This window comes from Loxodonta africana, chromosome 1 (assembly GCF_030014295.1).
Source record: "Loxodonta africana isolate mLoxAfr1 chromosome 1, mLoxAfr1.hap2, whole genome shotgun sequence".
NCBI classification, from domain to species: domain Eukaryota; kingdom Metazoa; phylum Chordata; class Mammalia; order Proboscidea; family Elephantidae; genus Loxodonta; species Loxodonta africana.
Window position 1 is genome coordinate 217617323 of NC_087342.1, and position 21508 is coordinate 217638830.

At 42.2% G+C, this 21508-nt stretch overlaps 1 protein-coding gene across 2 annotated transcripts in view; it reads left to right on the forward strand.

The window, feature by feature from the left end:
- SASH1 (SAM and SH3 domain containing 1) overlaps positions 1-21508 on the forward strand; it is a 310621-nt gene that overhangs the window by 111252 nt on the left and 177861 nt on the right. For both annotated transcript variants that reach the window (XM_010587065.2, XM_003404407.4), the window contains exon 2: positions 20804-20932. In XM_010587065.2, the coding sequence (XP_010585367.2) occupies positions 20804-20932 (129 nt within the window). The remainder of the gene's footprint in view (positions 1-20803; positions 20933-21508) is intronic.

Genomic DNA, 21508 nt, shown 5'->3' on the forward strand with positions numbered 1-21508 from the left:
CTGGGTTCATGCTGCTGGCAAAGCAAGGAAAGACAGCAATGGGAGCAAGTTGCCTTTCCCCACCAGGCTTCCCAACCGACTTGCCTTTTCTGATCCAGAAGTTCTGAGCATTAAGTTAGAGAGTTAATTACCTTAATGGCCTTTTGAGAATCTTTATTTCCCACATTTAAGGTCTTGGTTTGCTCTTGGAGGTCACAAGTTCTCGATATTCATTAACAGAGCCCCTTCCCCCTCCCCATTAGCAGTTGATCATACAATTTTCTCTCTAAGTGTAATACCAAGAACTCTCTGGAATTATGAATCTAAATCATTTATAAAGTGGATACAGATGTTTTCAAATAGTCCTCACTCATTTTTACAAAGTGGAATACTGCATACCCTTCTTTTCTGATTATGTTTAAATTAGAGTTACGTAAGGAAGCACACCACCACCCTGCCATGAATTCCCAACTGCTAGCATGTGACGGCCTGTTTCCTGTGCCGTGTTTTCTTTCCCCACGTTCAGTCTGGCAGACCAGAGCTGGTTCTGCATAGTGAAATGATTTCTCTTTTTTAGTGGCTGTTTTGCAATATTATTGCTTTCTACATTTGACTTTCTCACACTTATGAAACTAATAAACAATATAAACTTAAAAGTGCTAAGTGTTGGAACAGACACCTCTGAGAGGTTTGTTTTTAACTAGCTTATGTAATTAACACCTTGAACTATATTCCATTCGTTTCTTTTGAAACCATACAAAGAGAGCAGGATGATACACATACAAAGGGCACCAGCATAATTAATATTGGCTTTTTAAATCATGATGAAGTCCACAAGTGTTTTAGAAGTTAAAACATGCCAGCTACTTTTAAGTCCGAAAACTGAAGAGTAGATATGTTACTTAAAGAAAAAAATTAAAATGTAAGGCAGCATATAAATTGTTTATATTCATCTTCCCAAAGGTCTGAGCCTAATACCTGGCACGATGTTTGTTGATTGATGATTTTATTTATTCCATTCGTTCATTCATTCAGTAAGTTTATATTGAGAGCCCACTAGGCTCTGTTTTGAGCAGTGAACAGTGAGCAAAACTTAAAACATTGTCTGCTGTCGTAGATTTTACATTTTAATTGGAAAAGCAGAACAGTTAAAAAAAAAAAGATGAACACGTAATATGTAAACTGTTTTAGATGGTGAAATGTTCTAAGAAGGGATAGAAGGCATAGAATGGAGTTAGAGTGTATACGTGTGTTGTGATTTTAAGTAGGATGGCCCTTGAGAAGATGATGTTTGAATAAGATCTGCAGGAAATGAGGATCGAGCTGACTTGATAACCGGGAAGGTAGTTCAAGCGGAGGGAAGAGCAAATTCAAATGCCCCGCCAAGGCTTAGTGGGCTTGAAATGTTGGAGGAGTAACGTGGGGGCCAGTGTGGCTGAGGGCCGTGAGGCCAGGAGAGGTGGTGCAAGACAATGAGGCAGGAGGGAGCTAGGGGATGGGGCATGATGTGAGGGGCCTTTTAGGGCCATCCCGAGGACTGGGGCGTTTACTATGAATGACATGGGAGCCATTTAAGGCTTGCAAGTGGATCCACAGGGTCTGACTTTGGTTCTAGCCAGATCTCTCCACCTTTCCAACTAAAAGGTGTGCAAGAGTGAAAGGAGGGAGACCAGTATTTGAGTTCCCAGCATATGATACAGTTGTTGAAGTCTTGTACATTGTGAACGGAAAAAATACAGCCTGTCCTGCAGAATCAGCTTTTTTTTTTTTTTTCCGTTTCTTTTTTTTAAATTAGGTGATCTTAAGAAGCTTGCTAGGTACCTTTAATTTTCTTTGTAGATCCCTCCCACCCCCCCTTGAGGTAGCAAACAATTAAAATAAAAAGATTTGTTCTGTGCACATCACAGAGGAAAAAAGTGAAACTTTCCTTTTTTATAGAACCGTTGAGACGCATACAAAAGTTTGGGGAGGTGTGGTAGACATGTTTGAACTAGTTCATTTCCTTTTACGAGATTGTTTCGTTGTAAATCCAAGAGCCTGGATGGGAAGGAGGGGAGTAATCCAAGAAAACACTGGCTGCTCCAGCTGTGAAAGGGAACAAGAGTTGGTTGATTAGTTGATAAAAATGTTATTCACTGAAATGAATTACTCTGTCCACAAAAGTGCATATTAGGTATTTGAACGTTAGATGTCACGAAAAAGTCAGTGAAGTGGCGTTAGTGGATTCTCAGCTCGTGAGCCAACTGGAAAAATGCATATTCTCATTCTTCTGATCGTGGGCTTGTTAGAATGCTGTGCCTTCGTCTGAGGTTATTTTGTTCTTTTAGGCGTAAGATGACTGTCAGGTTTACATTGTAGCCCTGTACGGAATGCAGAACAAAGCAAATAGTCCCCACTTGCAACTTCCAATATGTTTTTAATCTATGAGTAAAAACAGAGCCATGTGTTTAGGATGCTTTCTCAGAGCGCTATCTCGTTATATTCTTGGCAAAAGTAGTAATCTTTTACGGTGAAAATTGAGATCATCTTGAGGGGAAATGATATAGTTGGAAAAGAACTTTTCTCTGCAAAGAAACTGCGGTGACAGCATGGTCATCATGTCATATATAATATTTTATCTGTTTATACTGACAGATGGACAGATACGTGGGTATACATACAGATAACCTTCACATATGTGCCTGGAGGAGTCCCCGGGTGGTGCAAACGGTTAATATGCCCAGTCGCTAACTGAAAGATTGATGGTTCAAGTCCACCCAGAGGCACCTTGGAAGAAAGGCCTGGCGACCTACTTCTAAAAAACAGGCATTGAAAACCCTACGGAGCACAGATCTACTCTGACACACATGGGCTTGCTATGAGTCATGGGCCAACTTGATGGCAGCTAACAACAGCAACAATGACATTCTCTAAATTCGGTTTTTCCTGTATGTTATAGGCTAGAAGGTGATTCAGGATGAAATCAGTAGACTTTCCCTACATTCACAGGGGGCCTTTGAGCTGCTAAATAGAATCCTGGTGTACTCATTGTTACGGTGAGTGTCTTGGAGATCAGGGACTTGGTTAGAAGAGCAAATGTCAAAAACTAAGCAGTATATATACTTAATGAGGGTTAGGTGTGTATAGAAGAGTTGTTTTTGGATCATCTGGAGTTTTCCAGGGCAGTGGGTGAACTGGTTTTTCCTGGACTTGGGAAAGAAACACTCAATTGATGTCACATGAATGAAGGTCTCTTAAAGTCTGCGGTAAATAAGAGTAAACAGGTTTCCCTTCAGCCTCAGGATGGAACATATTGCAGCTCTCTACTTTAAAGGGAATCAGCATGATTTTTGCGACCACAGCATTTCTGTATTTTATTTGATCTCTTACAAGATCTGAACCAGTGTAGAGTGGCATTCCAGGTGTGTTGTCTTACTGGTTTCCCTGACTAGCACTGAATACCAAGGGTAAGTTCCTGGTGTATTCTGTGCCTTTTTGTATAGTCTGTTTTTGTCTCAAAGCTCTTTTCTGTTTGTTTGTTTGTTTGTTTGTTTTAATCGGTCAGGGTGTGAGAAGAATGTGATTCTTTAGTGACCTTCAGCCCATCTCACCAAGGAACCTTTCCTTTAACCTATTGGGTGTAAGAAACTTCTGTTGGATTCAAACAAGATCTGTGGCCCTCAGCATGTTAACAATTATTAGCAATAGATGAAAATAATTAGAAATCAATAATTTCTGTACAGTGACTTAGAAAGCTTGGTTTCTTGTCTTCTGGTACAAGCCACTCAAACTCTATGGCCTTCATTGCTATTTATTCACCTTTAAAATAAAGTCATCAAATGAGATTATATATAAGGCCCTTTCCTGTATTGAAATTCTAGGTCTCGATGTTTATAGTAAATTGGAACCCTGCGTCCCATCGTGTGATATAACCCAGTTCCATCAAATTAAAGGGGAAATATCCTTAGCGTTCTTGTTAGTGGCATGAGGGCTCCCACTGAAGTGTTGTTTGTTGTTAGGTGCCGTTGAGTCAGTTCCAACTCAAAGGGACCCTGTATACAAAAGAATGAAACACTGCCTGGTCCTGCATTATCTTCACACTTTTATTGCTATGTTTAAGCCCATTGTTGCAGCCACTGTGTGAATCCATCTCATTGAGGGTCTTCCTCTTTTTCACTGACCCCCTACTTTACCAAGCATGAGATGTCCTTTTCCAGGGACCAATCCCTCCTGACAATATGTCCAAAGTATGTGAGACAAAGTCTCGCCATCTTTGCTTCTAAGGAGCATTCTGGTTGTACTTCTTCCAAGACAGATTTGTTCGTTCTTCTGGCAGTCCATGGTATATTCAATATTCTTTGCCAACACTACAATTCAAAAGCATCAATTCTTCTTTGGTCTTCCTTATTCATTGTGCAGCTTCGTATGCATATGAGGCAATTGAAAACACCATAGCTTGGTTCAGGCACACTTCAGTCTTCAAGGTGACATCTTTGCTTTTCAACACTTTAAAGAGGTCTTTTGCAGCAGATTTGCCAAGTGCGTCTTTTGATTTCTTGACTGCTGCTTCCATGGCTGTTGATTGTGGATCCAAGTAGAATGAAATCCTTGACAGCGTCAATCTTTCACTGTTTATCATGATGTTACTTATTGGTCCAGTTGTGAGGATTTTTGTTCCCTTTATGTTGAGGTGCAATCCATGCTGAGTCTTTGATCTTCATCAGTAAGTGCTTCAAATCCTCTTCACTTTCAGCAAGCAAGGTTGTGTTGTCTGCATAACACAGTTTGTTAATGAATCTTCCTCCCATCCTGATGCCCTGTTCTTCATATAGTCCAGCTTCTCATATTATTTGCTTGCCATACAGATTGAGCAAGCGTGGTGAAATGATACAACCCTGACACACACCTTTCCTGGTTTTAAACCACGCAGTATCCACTGGTTCTGTTTGAACGACTGCCTCTTGGTCTAACTACAGGCTCCTCATGAGCATAATTAAGTGTTCTGGAATTCCCATTCTTCATAATGTCATCCATAATTTGTTATGATCTGCACAGTCGGATACCTCTGCATAGTTAATAAAATCCGAGGTAAACATCTTTCTGGTATTCTCTGCTATTAGCCAAAATCCATCTAACATCAGCTATGATATCCCTTGTTCCACATCCTTTTCTGAATCCAGCCTGAATTTTTGCCAACTCCCTGCTAATGTACTGTTGCAGGCACTTTAAAAAAAAAAAAATTTTTTTTTATTGTGCTTCTAGTGAACGTTTACAAATCAAGTCAGCCTCTCATACAAAAATTTATATACACCTTGCTATATATTCCTAATTGCTCTCCCCCTAATGAGACAGCCTACTCCTTCCCTCCCCTCTCTCTTTTTGTGTCCGTTCTGCCAGCTTCTGAACCCCTCTGCCCTCTCCTCTCCTCTCCAGATAGGAGATGCCAACATAGCCTCAAGTGTATACTTGATCCAAGAAGCTCATTCTTCACCAGCACCTTTTTCTATCCCATTGTCCAGTCCAATCCCTGTCTGAAGAGTTGGCTTTGGGAATGGTTGCTGTCTTGGGCTAACAGAAGGTCTGGGGGACATGACCACTGGGGTCCTTCTAGTCTCAGTCAGACCATTAAGTCTGGTCTTTTTATGAGAATTTGGGGTCTGCATCCCACTGCTTTTCTGCTCCCTCAGAGGTTCTCTGTTGTGTTCCCTGTCAGGACAGTCATCAGTGCAACCACTTTTGAATGATCGTCAGCAAAATTTTTCTTGTGTGTGATATTGATCTTGTTTGACAATTTCTGCATTCTATTGGACCACCTTTCTTTGGAATGGGGACAAATATGGATCTCTTCCAGTCAGTTGTCCAATAGTTGCCTCCCCCTTTCTTGGCATAGACGAGTGAGTGCCTCCAGCGCTGCATCTGTTTGTTGAAACAACTCACTTGGTATTTCTTCAGTACCTGGAGCCTTATTTTTCGCCGGTGCCTTCAGTGTAGCTTGGACTTCTCCCTTCAGTTCTATTGGTTCTTGATCATATGCTGCCTCCTGAAATGGTTGAACATTGATTAGTGATTTTTGGTATAGAATATAGGATTGATTCGACGGCACTGGGTTGGGTATACTTTTCCTAAAATAGAGCAAACTCAAGTATTGTGCAGGATTTAACCACATAGCCAGAGAGGTCAGGATGGTCTGTTCACGTCCACAATTCTAGAGATATCATTGTTGTGGTGACTGATTTCGACTCATAATGACCCTATAGGACAGAGTAAAACTGCCCCATAGGGTTTCCTAGGATGTAATCTTTTATTTATTTTTTAAATTGTGCTCTAAGTGAAAATTTACAGCTCAAGTCAGTTTCTCATAGAAAAATTTATATATACATTGTTATGTGACCCTAGTTACTCTCTCTATAATGTGTCAGCCAGCACACTCCTTTCCACCTGGAATTCCCCATGTCTGCTCAACCACAGGCTGTAATTTTTATAGGAGCAGATCACCAAGTCTTCTCTATCCCTTGGAGCAGTTGGTGGGTTCGAATCACAGACCTTTTTGGTTAGCAGCAGAGCTCTTAATTATTGTGCCACCAGGGCTCAGAGATCACTTTTTTCAATCACATTTTGAAAGTGGACCTATCGATGGGTCATGTGCTTGAGAATGTCCTTACCCTCTGATTTGTGCACCAAAGCCAGCCAGAGACAGTGCAAAGTGTGGTTCGTACATGTCAAAAGTCTATGAGCCTGGTCTGAAATTGTGACTTCATTCCCTCTCGACTAGCTCTGCTGTTCTTTCCAAATCTTCTCTTCTATTAAGCTCAGGGTAGTTTACAAACTGGAAATGAGTTCAGCCTAAAATTGCCATCTGTGAAACCCATGTGTCCTTTTTGAGTCTGAATCTATACTTGTACTGTTTTGAACAAATTAGTCATGTTCCAGTCATTTCCTAACATTTTCAAGTTCTGACAGTTCTTGTGTAATATTCCTTTGAGCCACTGGTAGCCTAGCAAATCGAATCTTTCAGAGCCTTCAATTCCAAAAGTCCTTATACTAACTGCAAGCTTAGTACATTGCTTCAACGAGTTTCCATGACTTAATCATATAACCACATTCAAATAAAGGCCACACTTGGCTCTTCTGTCTAGTCATAGACAGTCATGTTTCTTGATTTTTTATATATATATGTATTTTATTGTGCTTTAGGTGAAAGTTTACAGGTCAAGTTAATTTCTCATACAAAAATTCCTACACATATTGTTTGGTGACATTAGCTGCAACCCCTGCAATGTGACAGCACACTCCCCCCACCCCCTGTCCATCCCAGATTCCCTGTGTCCTTTTGGCTGTTTCTCTCCCTTTCTGCCTTGTCTTCCTGTTTTTGGACAGGAGCTGTCCATTTGGTCTTGTATATCTGATTGAACTAAGAAGCACATTCCTCATGTGTGTTATTTTTTGTTTTATGGTCCTGTCTAATCTTTGTCTGAAGAGTGGGCTTTGGGAATGGTTTCAATTCTGGGTTAACAGAACATCCAGGGGCCATAGTTTCAGGAGTTCCTCCAGCCTCTGTCAGACCATTAAGTCTGATCTTTGTACGTGAATTTCAGTTCTGTTCTACATTTTTCTTCTGCTCTGTCCCGGTCTCTCTGTTGTGTTCCTTGTCAGGGTGGTCATTGGTGGTAGCCGGGCACTGTCTAGTTCTTCTCGTCTCAAGGTGGTGGAGTCTCTGGTTCATGTGGTCCTTTGGGCTAGTGTTTTCCTTGTGTCTTTGGTTTTCTTCATTCTCCTTTTCTTCAAGTGGGATGGGATCAATTGATGTATATTAGACGGCTGCTTGCAAGCTTTTAAGACCCCAGATGCCACTCGTCAAAGTGGGATATATAGAACAGTTTCTTAATAAAATTTGTTAAGCCAATTGATCTAGATGTCCCCTGAAACTGGTCCCCAGGCCCTAGCCCCAGCTACTCTGTCCCTCAAAGTGTTTGGATGTGTCCAGGAAACTTCTTAGCTTTTGCTTTGGTCCACTTGTGCTGACTTCCCCTGTATTGTGTGTTGTCCTTCCCTTCACTGAAGTTGATCCTTGTCTGCTATCTAATTTGTGATTTTCCCTCCCCCTCCCTCTACGCCCTTGTAACCATCAAAGAATGCTTTTTTTCTCTGTGTAAACCTTTTCTTGAGTTCTTATAATAGTGGTCTCATATAGTATTTGTCATTTTGTGACTGACTTATTTCACTCAGCATAATACCCTCCAGATTTCATCCATATTGTGAGATGTTTCGAGGATTCATTTTTGCTCATCATTGCATAGTATTCCATTATGTGTATGTACCATAATTTGTTTATCCATTCATCTGTTGATGAGCATTTAGGTTGTTTCCATCTTTTTGCCGTTGTTAATAATGCTGCAGTGAACATGGGTGTGCATGTGTCTATTCGTGTGACAGCTCTTATTTCTCTCTTGGGTATATGCCTAGGAGTGGGATTGCTGGATCATATGGTATTTCTATTTCTAGCTTTTTAAGGATACACCAAATCATTTTTGCAAAGTGGTTGTACTATTTTACATTCCCACCAGCAGTGTGTAAGTGTTCAGTCTCTGCACAACCTCTCCAACATTTGTTATTTTGTGTTTTTTAAATTAGTGACAGCCTTGTTGAGGTAAGATGGTATCTCATTGTAGTTTTGGTTTGGATGTCTCTAATGGCTAATGATTGTGACATTTCCTCATGTATCTGTTAGCTGCCTGAATGTCTTCTTTGGTGAAGTACCTTGATTTTATATTTTACACCGAGCATCTAGCACAGCCCCTGAAACATAGTAGGTGTACAGTAAATATTATTTGAATTAATGTGATATTCTGCAGTGTTGATGGCTGTAGACTATTAATGCAAATGAATTTTATAGCCTTGACCATTTCCTTCCTCCTACCCAACAACCAGCTTGACGTGTAGAGGTGCAGTGCTCACTCTCCAGGTAAGGACTCCAGAGAAGGACTTTTTCCTCCCATTTTCTTGTAGCTGCTCCTCTCAATGGCCACTAAACTGAGTTTGGTCATATTGGGACTAAACTTTGCAAATTCCTTTCCAAGAGGTAATTGTCATTGTTGTTGTTAGTGGCTGTCCACTAAACATTGCCGATCCTGCACCATCTTCAGAATCTTTGATATGTTTGAGCCCGTTGTTGTGGCTGTTGTATCAATCCATGTCATTGAGGGTCTTCCCTGTTTTCATCAACTCTACTTTACCAAACGTGATGTCCTTTTCCAGAGATTGGTTTTTCTTGATGACATGCCTAAAGTAAGCAAGACGAAGTCTCGCCATCATTGCTTCCAAAGAGCATTCTGGTTGTATTTCTTCTAAGATTAATTCATTCCTTCTGACAGTCCGCAGTATATTCAATAAATTTTTGCCAACACCACAATTTGAATGCATTAATTCTTCTGTCTTCTGTTTTCATTGTTCAGTTTTCGCATGCCTGTGAGGCGATAGAAAAGACCATGGCTTGTGGCAGGCATACCTTAGTCATCAAAGTGACATCTTTGCTTTTCATATGTAAGTTTCTTGCATTAGTTTTTGGTAATAACATTTTTGCTTAAAATCTCGAATATTTTCCATCATAGGGTCAAACAGGCTGCACTGGCCCTGAGAAGGTAGAAGAAAATGCTTTCTCTGGGGGCTTTAACTCCATTTAACCACAGAGGACATTTCCCCAAAAGAGTAAAGGGCATTAGAAGAGAACAGTGAAAGGGAGAGCCTGTGAAGCACCTGCATTTAAAGGAGGAGCTGAGGGAGGAGGGGTTCAGAGTCAGCAGGAGACCCACAAGGCTGTGGGGCTCTAGAGTAGAGACGCCAAAGTGCAGGGGTGCAGCCTGGGGGACAGGCTGCATCGGTGACTTGCGAACTTTTCGTCACCCATTCCTGGGAAGAAATATATTTTACATGTGATCAAGTACAGTAATGCATATATGTAACTGAAGCAGGTATTGCAGGAAACAGTATCCTTTCTTCATGAGATGTGCTCCAACAGTTTCTATTCTGTTCTCTGCTCTTCTTGTCTATGCTTTGCTAAGTCATTTAAACAAATGATAATGACAGTGGTCTTAAATGTCTGTTTCTTAAGACTGCAGTGCTTCGTACTGTGACAGCCCTTTCCTGTGTCGTTCTGAGTTCAAAATGGCCGCAAAAAAATACCTTTGGGAGATTTGGAAGCTGAAAGCATATTAGCAGCTGCCATACATTTAGATGCTAAAGGATGCCAGGCATTGTAGCAGCTCATCCAAGGTGTCACTGATCTGCTGGCTTACTTTGTTGCCGTGAGAAGGAGCCTGGACCCACAGCAGCCCCAGGCTTGCCAGATCTCCATCTCCTCAAGTCCTCAGCCACGTGTGTATGTGCATGTCCATTGGGATGAACCAGCTTCTCTTGTAGGTCACCCCTGGCATCAAGGTTGCAGTTGAGGAGAAGTTAACAGTCATAGATTCCAATTGTCTTTGTAGTTCTCCTGTCCTTATCTGTCCTTGGCCTTCTTTCCGTACGACTTCTCTTTTTGACTGCCAGCCTGGCTGACATAGAGTGACTTTGGGCCTGAAAGCAGACATGCAGACAACAGACTGTATGGACTGTGTTACCAGTTCCCATATCACTGGTAGGACTTCTGCTTCTCTGATTCAACCCTAACCCATACAGTCCCTAATGTGTCATGATCTGCATGCTGGATAACACTACAGTTGCTTATGCATTTGTTGTCAGGAGAGAACTTAGAGCTTTTTATTTATTGAGTACTGAAGTTACTCCTGAGGTTCACCCTTCAGCCAAAGATTAGACAGGCCCATAAAACAAACAATAATACATGTAGCTCAACCACGTGTATGAGATTAAATGTGCACACCAGCTCAGGGGCAGGGACGAGAAGGCAGGAGGGGACAAGAAAACTGGATGAATGGAAATGGGGAACCCAAGGTTGAGAAGGGGGGAGTGCGGATATGTCACGGGGTTGGCAACCGATATCACAAAACAATGTGTATTAATTGTTTAATGAGAAACCAATTTGCTCTGTAAACGTTCATCTAAAGCACAGTTAAAAAAAAAAAACTTTTAATTAATTTATATTTGTTTTTATCTCATTTAAAACATCTAATTTTTTTGTGTTTTAGTGTAAAAAGTTGTAGTTGTAAATAGATATAATTCATATTCATTAACAAAATCGTATACAGTAAAACCTGTGAATGCCAGAACCCGTATAAGGTAGAAACCCTTCAGAGAAGGAAAACTTTATTTTCCGCTAAAACTGGCAATAGAAAAGTGGTAAGACTGCATCCTGTGAAAGGTGGAAAAGCAAGGCAGCCTAGTCACATCGAGTTCTGGCTCTCACAGGAGGTTTCACTGTAGTTGTAAGTAGATATATCATGTCTACTCAGAAATAAATATGCATATGTTGAGGAGAACACAAGCCCCAATTTTTTTGTTTCCTGATATTTTTTTCTCAGAGATTTGGAGTCTAGAAGCTGAAACTGAGAGAGGCTGGGAAGGAGAATGTGACCAGCCCTGTCTTTGCTAGGCCATTCATTCTTTATGAGGACATGTGTGTTAACAGGGACCACTGGTGCACAGTAGCCGGGGCTGTGGACACCTTGACCGTATTTACCAAAGCAGGAGTTAGGAACAGGCTCTGGCAAATTCTGAGGGTGCTTTTGGAGAGAGGGGAGTGATAAGTGTGAAATCAACCCTCCTCCCACCACCTACCATGTGGCCCACCCTCACTCGCCTACACCGTCTAATGTTTCTTTTGTGTATGTGTTTCGTGGTTATTTGTTAAAAACTTTTTCTTGAGACAAACTGTATTCCAGCTTCAACCTTCTGTGGAAACGCTGGGAGTGATCACACCTTGAAGAAAAGTATTTCACTTAGATTACCATAATTTCTTCAGAATGATGGGGCCTGGTGGGATGATGGAGCCAGTAGCTCTGAGTGTGGTATCGCACTGATTCAATGAGACTGAACAAGAAACCCGGAATTAAAGTCTGGTTTATGGTGGTAGCAGTTTCATCTGAATGGTTGCCAAAATTGTTTATCACCTCCAAATCTTTAAACAAGCTAATTAAGACTCAAAACACACTGTGAAGTCATTCAAGAAATCACTTAGGCTTTATTGTATTGTAGTGATTTGTTTTAGTGGATTTAGCTTATGTCGTTGTTATGAGATGCTGTCAAGTAGATTTCGACTCATAGTGACCCCATGTGATAAAAAAGAACTGTCTCACAGGGTTTTCTAGGCTGTAGTCTTACGGAAGCAGGTTGCCAGATCTTTCTCCGGAGGAGCCATTTGGTGGGTTCAAACCACCAACCTTTAGTAGCCGAGCACATAACCTTTGCACCACTAAAAAAGAAAAAAAAAAAATCCTGTTGCCATTGAGTGGATTCTGACCCATAGCTAGGGGGACTGATACTATTTATTGCTCTGTTTTGGAGATATATCTGTATATATATATATCAGTGTCTATATCTATATGCCTATATATCTATATGGAAACCCTGGTGGTGTAGTGGTTAAGTGCTACAGCTGCTAACCAAAGGTCGGCAGTTTGAATCTGCCAGATGCTCCTTGGAAACTCTACGGGGTGGTTCTACTCTGTCCTATAGGGTCCAAGGAGGAGCAGCTGGTGGATTTGAACTGCCAGCTTTTGGTTAGCAGCTGAAGGCTTAATCACTCTGAATAAATGAACCAGGAGTCTGTTCTTTTTCCTTGCCTCAACTTTGGGGAGTCTAGAGCAATACATTCAAGTTTTTCCCTTGGGGCCCTATCTTTATAGATATGTAAAGTAGAACAACACAAGTTCATTTGCATCAATTTGCATATAATCTACATACAACAGCACAGATTGCATTGTGTCTCCTGGTGTTTTCAGAGTAGTTTTTTTTTTCTTTTTTCCCTTAAGTCCCTTAAAATGTTCTAAACCATAAATGACATCTGGGGAAAGAAGACAGTAAAAATAACAAAAACAATGAGACAAATACCCTATATTTTCACAGTACTTTTAGTTTTCATACTTTTCAGGGCTAGAATGAATTGGGATAAATATTAGAAATTGTGTTAAACCAATTGTGGAGAGAACTGTATTCTGTGTCTTTTTCTCCTTAATTTCAGCTGCAGCCCACCGTACCTAAATTGTTTGGTACAATGCCCATTATACCTATATTTTTGATTGGTCGCATAATGAATGGGTGTTTAGTGTAAATGTGCCCTATGGCTTTGTGGGAAGATTACTCAGGTTTTGTCTTCCATCAAGCTGACACTGGTAATATGACCACAGATTGACTATAAATCTGCACCAAGTGGAATAGATGGTGCCAAGGAAAGATACTGTGTCCTGGTTCTGTGGTGAGACAAGAAGCAACGAGAACTTGAACTTGCGTGTACTATCTCTTTTCCTTTTTCTTTGAATCAGGAATAGGAAAATTCTTCTAAAAACATAACGTGACTCAAAAATCTCATAATTTACTTAACGACAAGAAAATTCTTTTGAGGGAAATAAGGTTTTCCTCTGTGTCAACTTGAACTAATACTGCTTTAGCTTAATGGATGAGAACCAAAGAGGGAAAATAAGAAGTGAAACAGATTAAGTAATAAATTCTAGACCAGAAACTATGAGCCCCTTAAAAGGAAATCTGCTTCAGTGTTTTCATAATCATCTTGATTATACTTGAGATGGTTTAAAGTCACATTATAGTTAAAAGTTTATTTTGTAACATAGTAGAATATTGAATCAGACACAGATTTCACATTCCCTAAAAGAAAGAAGCCATAGGTGTGTGATGCTATTGAAACATTACCTGCTTTCTTTAAGTGCAGACAAATGTTGCAAATATTTTTAGTGGAAGTAAATATTTTCACTGAGGACATTGTGGTTCATTGGTAGAATTCTTCCCTCCATGCTGGAAACCTGGGTTTGATTCCCAGACAATGCATCTCATTTGCAGCCACCACCCATCTGCCAGTGGAGGCTTGGGTGTTGTTATGGTGCTAAACAGGTGTCAGCAGAGCTCCTAGACCAAGACAGACTAGGAATAAAGGCCTGGTGACCTACTTCGGAAAGTCAGCCAATGAAAACACTATGAATCACAATGGCCCAATCTGCAGCTGATCATGGGGATGGTGCAGGATTGGGCAGTGTTTCGTTTACGAGGTTGTGCATGGGGTGGACATAAGTCAGGGCTGATTCGAAGGAGCTAACAAGAACAGCAGGTCCCTAGCTATCTCTAGGAAGAACACATTGGATAAAAATGATGCAAAGATTGCCAGATAGTCCAGAAAAAGCATGGATTTGGGGTGAATAAGGAAAAAATTATCATGTGGTTCATTGGTTCATTTGATGATTAGGGTATAACAGATTGATTTTCAGGGATGGCAGAAATGATCTATTTCTTTAAAACACACATTTTTATTCTTTTGTGTTTCTTGGCACTTAAATCATCAAGACTGATGAAAGGGGTAATTATGGGAATTTAATTCACATCTGGAAAGTGATTTGGGAAACCATCAAGGCAGCTGTGCCACCCTCTTCCAGATTATTATTTGCTGAGCACCACGTGGGGAGTGGATGTGGCAGCCTGTGGCAGGATGTGAAATCTTTGCTGTCTGTGGCCTGAGCCGAGCTGAACAACTGTTCTCTGTCTCATGAGCAACAGATATATTTTCCTGGCCCCTAAGCTGTTGGGAAGTTGTGAGGGGTGGAGAATTACACTTTTCACTCTTAGAAAGAAAAACTTTGATCAGTAATTGGAAACTGTGGGCCAGAATTCAACATTTGGCTTTGATGGTATTCCCAGGAGAGAAAAAGTGAAAAAATCATATTTTGTTCAAGAACATTGAACAAAACTGTGTAAGTTGTTTTTAAAATTTTACCTGGTGGCCTTAATTGTCATCCTTTTGTTGTTAGGTCTGGTCTCATCGTTTCCGACTCGTAGCTACCCCGTACAGGAAAGAACAAAACATTGCCCGGTCCTGCACCATCCTCGCAGTTGCTGCCATGCCTGAGCCCATCGTTGCAGCCACTGTGTTAGTCCATCTCCTTGAGGGGCTTCCTCTTTTTCCCTGGCCCTCTACTTTACCAAGAAAGATGTCCTTCTCCAGGGATTGGTCCCTCCTTAATTAGTCCAAGAAAACAGTTAACTGTGAACAAGTCTTACAGTTCACAAATGGAAAAGTGGGTCATTTTTGAGAGAAGCCAGAATTCAAGATTGAAGTGCCTAGTCTCCAACATTAAAACTTGGAGTGCCCTGTGAGTGACAGAGATTGTTTGATTCAGTGATTGGTTGATGTCCATTCAAGAACAGCAGGCCCCTAGGAAAAGTGTTGAAATAATCCCTCTAACAATTTTTTTCAGGTATTAGAACACATGGGTTTTGAATTTGGTCATAGGCAGATACGTTTCATTTCTTGGATGGATAAAGGCAGAAGAAGTTTCAGTACCAGGATAGCATCACACTCTTTTTTTTTTTTTTATCACATTTTTCTTTTTATTATTGCTAGTTTAGAAAAATTTCACTTTTATGTCTTGTTAGTGGTGGTGGTGGTTGTTGTTAGGTGCCATCGAGTTGGTTCCGATTCATAGGGACCCTATGTACAATACAACGAAACACTGCCTGGTCCTGCGCCATCCTCACAATCATTGTTGTGCTTGAACCCATTGTTGCAGCCACCCTGTCAGGCCATCTCATTGAGGGTCTTCCTCTTTTCGCTGACCTTCTACTTTACCAAGTGTGATGTCCTTCTCCAGGGACTGCTCCCTCTTTAGTGGTAATGTCACATATATTTTTAGAATTTTTGTTAAATTTTGTGTATATGCTTTAAAAAAAATTTTTTTTATTGCACTTTGATGAAGATTTGCAGAGCAAAGTAGTTTCTCATTAAACAATTAATACACATATTGCTTTGTGACATTGGTTGGTAACCCCATGACATGTCAACACTGTCCGCTTCTCGACCTTGGGTTCCCCGTTAACAGCTTTCCTGTCCCCTCCTGACTTCTTGACCTTGCCCCTGGGCTGGTGTGCCAGTTTAGTCTCATTTTGTTTTATGGGCCTATCTAATCTTTGGCTGAAGGGTGAACCTCAGGAGTGACTTCATTACCGAGCAATAAGGATGGCTAGGCACCATACTCTCGGGGTTTTTCCAGTCTCTGTCAGACCAATAAGTCTGGCTTTTTTGTGTGTGTGTGAGTTAGAATTTTGTTGCACATTTTTCTCCACCTCTGTCTGGGGCCCTCTATTGTGATCACTGTGAGAACATTGGTGGTGGTAGCCGGGCACCATCTAGTTGGATAGCATCGCATTCTTGAGAGACTTAAGACAGAGTCCAGGTTACCTTCCCTGGGGCTGCAATTGTTGTGAGGAGTGGCAGAATCGGGGCTATAGCTTATAAAAATGGGTTCTCGGGTAAAGTTGTTGCCAGTCCTATTCTTCCCTACTTCCTGAAGAACACAGTAGGAATGAGGTCCTTGAGGCAAACAGGAATGGTGAGGGCTTTGTTTTTTTGTGGTATAAGCAAACATTCCTAGATTAATAGATGGCGAATGCCTTGATGCTAAAGGTAGCTGAGTGCTCTTCCTTCTAGGAACTGCCACGTCCCTTCCACAAACGGCTGAGGCAGCTGGGAATTGAGTTCCTGCCTCTCATTGTCATGGCTCATAGTCGCTGGTGGTCAAAACAGATGCTGCCACCAGAGCTGCTACTCTGCCCTCCTCTTTCCTGAAGTCTCCCTCAGTTCCCTGAATGTTAAGGGATGAGGAGAGAGTGGGGTGAGAGAGGGCCTGCCCTGAGGAGAAAGCTGCTGCTGTTGGAGGCTGGTTTGATGCTATCTGGCTCCTAGACCATAAGTCTGCAGGGCTCAGGGCAATACATGACACATGACAGCCTCCTTTCTCTATGGGGCTGGAGCTAGAGGTGATGGGAACCGAGAGCCAGGTTGGTGAGTTTGGAGTTTATTTTGTAGGATGGGTGATGAAGGTGGCATGGAAGGACGTCCGTTGGCAGACAGGGAGACCTAGTCTGATCTCTGCTTTAAAGTCACTTCGGTGCTGGGTCAGAGGCAGATGAGGTGGAGAAGGAGACAGGAAAGCCAGTTGGGAGATTGTAGATTATAAATTATAAGACTTAAGTTTGATTTATCTTGCTGTATTTCCAGAGCCCCACCTTAAGATATTCTAGCCTGATTCCTCTCTCCCAAGAGTAATTCTGTTTTCAGGGAGTTTCCTTGACTGAAGCAGCAAAGGAAAGGCTGTGGGCTGGCCGCCTCCACATTTCCTCAGTGGCTCAGCAGCAGACATCCTTCTTGCCCATTGCTGATTTCCCCACAGGACACCTGACAATGAGCACTGTGCAGGGGATGGTGCGGCTCACCGCCTTTACTGTGTCCATGTTGTCCCCTGTCCCAGCCAGCCAGACTGCTCTCAGGGAAAGCCTTTGTCCAGACATGTTCAGATGTCTAAAGACCTTATTACGGCCCATGTAAGAGAGCCCTTCTTGACACTAGCTCTGCACTAGGGGCTTGGAGTTGATTACCACAAACGTAGGACATTTTACGGGTGGGAGAGGATCTTAAAAAAAATGTTTTTCTTTCAATTTCTGTTTCTCTTTTTCCTAATTTCTGCGAACTCAGTGAAAGGAGAAGTGAGGGGAGAGATCCTTGCTTTCATTTACCCAAGCCTTTTGACCAGGGCCTCTAGGTCTTAGCAGAAAGGCTTTTGGAGAAGTCTAACTCCCAAACCCTGCTTGTACCTGAGTCTGCTTTCCAGTATTAGACATGCGTTGCTATGGGTAATGTGCTAACATTAATTAATCTAACGCACTGGTAGGCAGCCTGTAAAATGGAAAGTATGTATGCAGCTTCTATGCTGCTTTTGTGTTTTCCTTGGTTGTCCTGGTAAAATCACTTATTCATAACTCAGAGAGGACATGTTGAGAGATAAAAAAGAGCAGTTTTTTTTTTTTTGCCTGTACAGACAAAATTGATAGAAGAAATGTCGTAACTTACCAGATGTACACAATATTTCTGTCATCATAACGGGGCACATAGCTAACTGGCTCAGCTGCTAACCAAAAGGTTAGAGGTTTGAGTCTACCCAGAGGCTCCTTAGAAGAAAGACCCCATGATCTACTTTAGAAAACTCAGCCACTGAAAAACCTATGGAGCACGGTTCTACTCTGACACATGGGGTAGCCATGTGTTGGAGTCAACTCAACGGCATCTAGTTAATGGGCACCTTCATGTTTGTGTTCCTGGTGGCACAGTGGTTAAAGTGATCGACTGCTAACTGAATGGTTGGCGGTTTGAAACCAGCTCTGCAGGAGAAAGATGTGGCAGTCTTCTTCTGTAGATATTTACAGCCTCGGAAGGCCTATGGGGTTGCTCTGAGTCGGAATCGGCTCGACAGCAGTGGGTTTGGGTTATATATGTGTGTTCAGACATGTATTTAGGAGTCAGCTACCCTAAAGGAAGACTATAGGATGCAACATAATCTTGCAGTAAATATTAGCTAAATAAATTTTGAGCACTCTCTGCGTGCCAGGTATTCCATGAGCAGGCCATGTTCTAAGTGGTTCACATATGCCAATTCACTGTGAGATGGGTACTGGTATTCCAGGGTGACAGTTGAGAAAACTAGGTGCTTTAAGGTTAAGAAAAGTGCCTGTATTCCTTTCCTATGGATGCTGTAAGAAAATACTGCCATCGGGGTGGCTTATAACAGCAGAAATTTATTGTCTCTACTTCTGGAGAAAGTCCAAATCAATTTGTTGGTTGTGTACACTTCGTCTGAAGGCCCTCGGGAAAGATCCTTCCTTGTCTCTCAGCTTTTGGTAGCCCCAGGCATTCCTTCGTTGAGGATGCATCTTCACATGACTGCCCTCCTCTGGGTGTGTTGATCTCTGTGTCTGTTCTCCTTTATAAGAACACTGCTCAGATGGTTAAGAACCTGACTGCTAACCAAAAGGTCAGTAGTTAAATCTACCGGCCGCTCCTTGGAAACCGTATGGGGCAGTTCTACTCTGTAATATGAGGTCTCTATGAGTTAGAAGGAAACCCTGGTGGCGTAGTGGTTAAGTGCTATGGCTGCTAACCAAAAGGACAGCAGTTCAGATCCACCAGGTACTCCTTGGAAACTCTATAGGGCAGTTCTACTCTGTCCTATAGGGTTGCTATGAGTCAGAATTGACTCGACGGCAGTGAGTTTGGCTTGTTCTTGGTATGAGTTGGAATCGACTTGACAACTTGAGAGCAGCAGGTTATTCCAGTATGACCTCATGTGAACTGATAACATCGTCAAAGACCATGTTTACATACAAGGTCACCTTCACAGGTATCAGGGGTTAGGAATTCAACATATCTTTTGAGGGGAACACAATTCAATCCATACAGTGCCTAACACCACTTAATGGGTAAGTGGCGGAAGAGCTGGGTGTCAGCTCAGAGAGTGGGATCTGGAGCAATACCCTGAACTTCCCTCAGTGAAGAGACAGATAGTGAGTTTACCTATTTATTTAGGTGAATTTGTAAAGCATCCTCTTGCGCCTGTACTTGAAATGACTCAGGGAATAAGATTTTCCATGTTTCTCAAGGTCTCATGAGGGTGTTTGGTTCAGCTTATGTCCCAAAAAGACAAAAACCAAAGTGACTGCTGTTGAGTTGATTCCAACTCATAGAGACCCTACAGGACAGAGTAGAAATGCTCCCGTAGAGTTGTCAAGGCTGTAAATCTTTACAAAAGCAGATTACCACATCTCTCTCCCACTGAGCAGTGGGTAGGTTTGAACCACTGACCTTTCAGTCAGCAGCCAAGTGCTTTACCCACTGTGCCACTAGGGCTCCTCTCAGCTATGTCCCAGACCAGCATTCTCCATTGGTTTCTGAATTCTGGGTTCCACTCAGAATTTCCGGGAATGAGGACCTAACCCTTTGCCGTTGAGTCAATCCGACTCATAGTGACCCTAGAAGACAGAGTACAACTGCTCCATAGGGTTTCCAAGCCTGTAAATCTTTATGGAAGCAGACTGCCTATGGAACGGTTGGTGGTTCCAAACCACCAACCTTTCAGTTAGCAGCCAAGGGCCTTAGCCACTGCGCCACCAGAGTTCCTGACAACTGTGTTTTTCAAAAGCTTCCCAGAAATTCTGAGCAGCTGTACCAACACCAGCCTGGCCATGATTGCACTTTAGGGACCTCTTACTTACATGGTGCCTTTGCTGAAGGCTCTTCAGGGGACTTTGAGAGGTGGGGGCTGTTCTTCTCACAGCCCTACTATACAGCCAGGAAGGTGTGGATTTAAGACAATACCTTTGGCACAGAGAGTCCAGTCTCAGGCATGGGTTCCTTGCTTGTTAGCATTGGATCCCCGGGCAGTCACTCAACTCCTTGGAGCTACTGTTTGCCCATTCGTACTGTAAGGAGAATAATCGATCCTGTCTTGGAGGGCAATCCTGAGAATAACAAGCCTTCAGTGTAGAACTCGAAGCCTGGCACCTGTTCACACTGAATAAATATTGGTTATTATTGCTGAGGAGTCCCTGGGTGGTACAAACATTAAGGCCCTGGGCTGCTAACAGAAAGGTTGGAGGTTTGAGTCCACCCAGAGGCACCTCAGAAGAAAGGCCTGGCAATCTAATTTTGAAAACTCAGCCATTGAAAACCCCATGGAGCATGGTTCTGACACACATAGGGTCACCAGGAGTCGAAACTGGGTTATTATTACTGTAAACCTTGCGTAAAGGGAAAGATGATCAAATGCCTATGGGGCTTTTCGAGGGTGGACTGACAGCCTTTGTTCTTTTCCTGTTCCTTCCTCCCCACCTTCCTTACCCTCAGGACGGTTCACTGGGGAACATCGATGACTTGGCACAGCAGTATGCAGATTATTACAATACCTGTTTTTCCGACGTGTGCGAGAGGATGGAGGAGCTGCGGAAGCGGCGGGTTTCCCAGGACCTGGATGTGGTGAGTGGGCTAGGCTGCTTCTGTTTGCTCTCCTGGTCTAACACCCACTCCTGGTCTTTCTAACAGTCCCAGCTGTGTGTGGTGCATTAGTCTACAGGCCATTGCACTGGGGTGGGGTAAAAAATTCAGATCCCTAAAGGATCAACCCCATTCTTCTGCAGATATCAAGTTGAATCAATCTTGGCTGGAGCAGTATGATCGAATCTTTGCATTTATGGAAAGATTGAATATTTATTTATTTATTTTTAAGTTAAGGGAAAGGCGTGTTGGTAGTATTGGCCAGTGTATACTACATTTTACTGACTCTGAGCCTGAACCAAATTGGGGTTTTAGAAATTCTCCTTTCAGTGTTTTTGTGACATTTGTATATCAGTGATACAATCCTGGATGGGTGGGTGGGTGGATGGATGGATCGATGGAAGGATCGATGGAAGGAAGGGAAGGAAAGGAGAAAGAAAGAATCCTAGATAGAAATCACGATGGTCAAATGTTGATTCTTTTTCCTTCTTGTTCATCAGTTTAGTGACCCATAGAGATGGGTGTTAGTTTAATGAGTAGATCGGGGCTGAGAAGTGT